Raw genomic sequence first — 5,106 nt, 5'->3', positions numbered from 1 at the left:
GACTGTCTGACTGGTTGGCTACCAAAACACAAGCAGGACGCGCATCCCTCCCAGAGAAGTCCCGGTACTTTTAGCACTGGCCACGCCTTCCCAATATTCACGTCCGACAAGATAGAGCACAATAATTGGACATCCTAAAGCTCTAGGGGAGACTGGGGCATCTTCACACCTGTGCTTTCACTTGGATTTCTCTGTCTCTATTGCAGTCACTCATTTTCCATATTAAATCAAACGTTACATTATTGTTTACAAATGTAAATCTATCTTTTTCTTTTCTTTTCTTTTTTACATATTCAAGTGTTTGACATTTTTAAGGGATCATTGAAAAAAAAGTGTGATATAATGTGTATATAATATACATATATATATAAGAATATCGGACGATATCGATATCGGATTTTTTTAAAACTTCCTACTATCGGCATCGGCCCCAAAAATCCAGTAGGCTATCGGTCGGGCTCTAGCTCAAAGTTCAAATTGTTTAAACTTTGACCTACTTAGCGCTGACCTTTCTCCGCTCTACCTCATGGTGAGAAGAGAAGATTGCTCATCATGTGAAGGCAGCTTTAGATTTTTTTAGATAGCACCCTGTTGGAGATATGATCAGTGTGACAACTTACCCGTGTGACAAGATGCCCCAGTCTTCCCTACTGTTTAGGGAAATGTCAGTGGGACTCAATAAATAATTTATAGGGACCATATCACACTCTTATATTTTACATCGGTATATCTATAATATTGCTATACTATTGTTGGGACTTACATATTTGCGGAATCCAATTTTTATTGCAACCATATTCCACTGTATTCCTATATTGATATACTATTACTATTGGGACATCTGTGAGACTCAAATATTTTATAGAGACTTGCACTTTATGTTTTTTAATCTCCTTTGGGATAGACTATAATAATATCCCCATAATATTCCTATAGGGATTTAGTGTCTGTGGTACTCAGTAGTGAGTTTATAGAGAATACACAATTATTTTCCTATTCTCTGTTGTGTAGACTGCTTTGTTGTTGTAATTGTTGTTGTTTGTTTGTTTGTTTTAAATAGGCCCCATGGACTGCATTTGCAAATTTAGGTGGAATTGCATATTTGTAGTTTTGGCGTGATATTTGTATTGCTGTAGGCTATATTTTCTATAGCTATATACTATATGAAACAAACAACTCAACAATGTCCTCTGTAGCCAATGCCAATGGGAGCAATTTATCATGTATAAACCAGTCTTTGCAATATAGTGGCCACATTTTTCCCCCCACATTACTAAAATTGAGACTGACAGCTAACTTGAAGACTTATAGTGGTAGTTCCCCATCGAAGTGCTGGATGAGCCTGAGGCCATGAGATTGTGATTTGTAGGCTAAATTGCAGTCACTTTCAACTCCTGTGAGTGTAGAGATTTGATTTATCCACTAAACAGCTATGCGATAGGCCCATGCTTCCTGTTTATATCCACCAAGGTTATAATGTGATGATTTGATGATTGCAGTCTTGGGCTGTGGGGGACGTGCTATAATAAATTGCTCTGCATGCGGGCTAATACTCAGGGGCATAGCAGAGGATAGCCTAGAGTAGACCTAGGCCACTTAAACTTATTCACCTTCATTTGCTGAATGGAGCTTACCCCAGCTTTCAGCATATTGTAGCATTAAATTAAACTGAGTATGAAGACAGCTTCTTTCAAGGGAAAAATTATATCTCCTTATAATTCGAGAGCCGGTGGTGGCGTGGCGCACAATTGTTCAGTTGTGATGTCATCAGTGATGTCACTCGAGCAAATGTGATGTCATTAGTGATGTCATCAGGTGATACACCCGAGGGCTCGGGTGCCTCTGCAGACCACCAGGGAGGGTCCCTTAACGGAGTTAAGTGCCTCAGTCCACGTAGGACGCCCGAGGCGGGTTCTGGCATGGAGTTATCGGGGACTTACAACCTGCCGGATCCTCGCGAGGCCGAGACTTCTTCCCCACAAATCTAATTTCTCTTGTATTTAATTAGCTGGTATACTTAAGAAGCGCTGTGTCACTCGCTGAAGAATTACAGCTTTTGTGATTGAGAATCCAATAAAGTGCTATTTCTGTAGGTCAGCTCTGAAATGGGTTGAGTCGATGTGTCATCTTTTCAATCATGCAGACCGCCACTGCCTCCCTCTGGCCAAAAAATGCTATTAAATCATAGTATAGCCACACACACACACACACACACTCACTCACACACGCTCACGCGCATACTCTCTCTCTCTCTCTCACACACACACACACACACACACACACACACACACACACACACACACACACACACACACACACACACACACACACACAGATTTGCACTTGACCTTGCATCTGAGCTTGTGATTCAAAGCAGAAAAGCAGAACAGAACAGCAAAACTGTAAGTCAGTAGTCTTCAGGGGGTCCAGGGCCCCCAGGGGGTCTGCAGTCGCAGAGATACTGCAGTGGGTCCGCCAATTTTTGTCAGTAGCTAGTTTGTGAAATTAAAAAAATGTAAGCTATTTTAGATGAAAATAATAATATTGAGTAAACTCCGAGCATTAATAAACTACTTTTGACAAAAATTATTTACAAAGAGAATCTGATGAAGCAATATGTGAAGCACATTGTTCACTCCTTTACGGCTTTTTTAATGTAATCTATTAAAAAGAAGTGTCAATCCTGATATCTGCGCTGGATTATAAATGTTATTATACAACAGGTAGTTCCGGCCGAGCAATTTGATTGGACAAGAGGGATCCTACGAGTGCCTATATTTCACGATAATGCACTGGCGCTTCACTGTGTGTAGATCACTCCGCTTCACAGCTGCCCTAATCAACAAAACGCTTCACAGCTCTAGAGTAGACAGTAGTAAAGTAGACAGCCTGCAGTTAATTAGGCTGATTAGGCTACATTTTCAGCAAAGCAGAAAGCTGAGGGGACTATTTTTGTTGGCGGAGGAATAAATACAGAAATATTTAAGCAATATCACACGAGAGGGAGTGCATTGTTGGCTAATATTGGCACTGCTGTGATTCGGTCGCAGGCACGAGGCCGCAGGCCGAGTGCCGTAGATAATCACAGCAGTGCCAATATTAGACAACAATGCACGACCTCGAGTGTGATATTGCTTTTATACAACAGTTCTATTAAACAAAGCTGATTAAAAAAATGACAAAAAGCTGAGAAAATAGATGATTTCTGTATTTATTCCTCCGCCAACAAAAATAGTCCCCTCAGCTTTCTGCTTTGCTGAAAATGTAGCCTAATCAGCCTAATTAACTGCAGGCTGTCTACTTTACTACTGTCTACTCTACAGCTGTGAAGCGTTTTGTTGATTAGGGCAGCTGTGAAGCGGAGTGATCTACACACAGTGAAGCGCCAGTGCATTATCGTGAAATATAGGCACTCGTAGGATCCCTCTTGTCCAATCAAATTGCTCGGCCGGAACTACCTGTTGTATAATGCTTAATTATAGGCCACGCTTAAAATGCAACACAAGTTTAGGCTATTGTGTTTTTAATCATAGGGGGTCCTTCGGCTGAAAAAGTTAAGCAAACTACAATGTACCTACAGCCTCAAGGGTCACTAAAACTCACTATTGAGTACCACAGACACACTGTAAGTCCATATATGAATATTAATTATGTATTTGTTGTAATTATTATTATTATGATTATGATTATTATTATGCTATTATGGGTATGTCACCTTAATGGTGTGTGTACCAATATGTAGTAATAATTAAGTCCAGTGTAAAAATCAAATGTAATATGTAATATCATACAGTAGGCTATTGTCAGCTGCAGCGACTGATATCCATCAATACCCTTAACATTTTCATAATGCTACTGATATTGAAGACTGTAATAGTATTATAGATAATATAGATGATGCAGAGTTGCAGACAGGATCAGAAATTGGTTATAATGCAAGCCCATTAGAGACGGGCCTAATGAAAATCTTTATTAGAATGAGGTAATGTCTCTTCATCTTCATCTTGACGTCTTTGATAATACTTCTGACTTGAGCAGCATTCTGTTTCTCCAACAGTAGGTGGAGCCACAGCTACAGCACAATATTCGGAATCATATCAATTATAATCTGTGACACCAGTTTGTCCTAAAATCCCATTAGTAGCTATTTAAATAATCTGTCATGTCATAATATTTCATATTTTATAGTGTTTTTTTCTTATATTTTTTTTTTAGCATGCATGATGCAAATATAAATGTATAAAGTTGTTTTAACTTTCGCCTCACCCAGAGCCAGCCATACTCACCTAAGGGCCTCATTTGCATCATGTTGCTTAGTAACAAGGTGATTGTTGAGGTGGAGTGGTTCCCGGATAGCAGCAGTTTACTGCATGCAACCTGCAGCACCCGGCAGCACCACTTTTCCTTGTAGTAAGAATGGCTGAAGTTCGGGCCAGGGCAGGGAAAACAAAAACCTCACTAACACTTTAGCTTAGCAGGAAGCGCAATGGTTTGGCAAATTATTCATTGCAAACTGCGCGCAGCATTGCTCCTGGGGGAAAGACACTTTTAAATGAATGAACACAGCGAAGGACTCAAGGTAACTCGCATCAACGTTCATAGCAACAGTTCTGCCTTCCAGTTTGTTTTCTCTGCGGAAACGGTCGCACGCACAACACGGGCATGGCACTTGTTTGATATTCGTCACGTTCTTGTTCTTGTTCTTTTGATCGTTAACTGTAGCCTATGACACAGAATAACATTGCTTTTCCTCTGCTTTAACATTCTAGCCTCATAATTCGACTAGGCTAAGGCTACCCAATGTGGTTTCTCAGGAAGCAAAGGATTCTAACATAATTTGTGATCTATTTTAATGGTGGAAACACTGTGTTGCAACCCTCAATGTTTGTATCTGGCCTGCAGATGGAAGATGACTCTATCTCTATCCATAACATGAGTCAGTCCAGAGGATGTCCTGGTCTCCCACCTCTGCCCAAGACCTCCAAAGCAGAGTCCTCTGAGCTTTATCAAGTAAGACAGTTAGCCTACTTGAACTTGTAAAGACAGGTAAGTTTTGCTAAAATTTAGTCCGGTATCATAGATAGATAGTTACAGTATGGCTATTAC

General features: G+C 40.2%; 1 protein-coding gene across 1 annotated transcript in view; it reads left to right on the top strand.

The window, feature by feature from the left end:
* Nucleotides 1-4,932: 4,932 nt before the first annotated feature.
* dnah3 (dynein axonemal heavy chain 3) overlaps nt 4,933-5,106 on the top strand; it is a gene marked incomplete at its 5' end in the record, with an annotated part of 28,140 nt that continues 27,966 nt past the window's right edge. Inside the window, one exon of the mRNA XM_083649972.1 lies at nt 4,933-5,010. Within this exon, the coding sequence (XP_083506098.1) occupies nt 4,933-5,010 (78 nt within the window). The remainder of the gene's footprint in view (nt 5,011-5,106) is intronic.

Source organism: Poromitra crassiceps (genome assembly GCF_964638095.1).
Source record: "Poromitra crassiceps genome assembly, chromosome: 13".
Taxonomy (NCBI): Eukaryota; Metazoa; Chordata; class Actinopteri; order Beryciformes; family Melamphaidae; genus Poromitra; species Poromitra crassiceps.
This window is presented reverse-complemented; position numbering and strand designations above follow the sequence as displayed.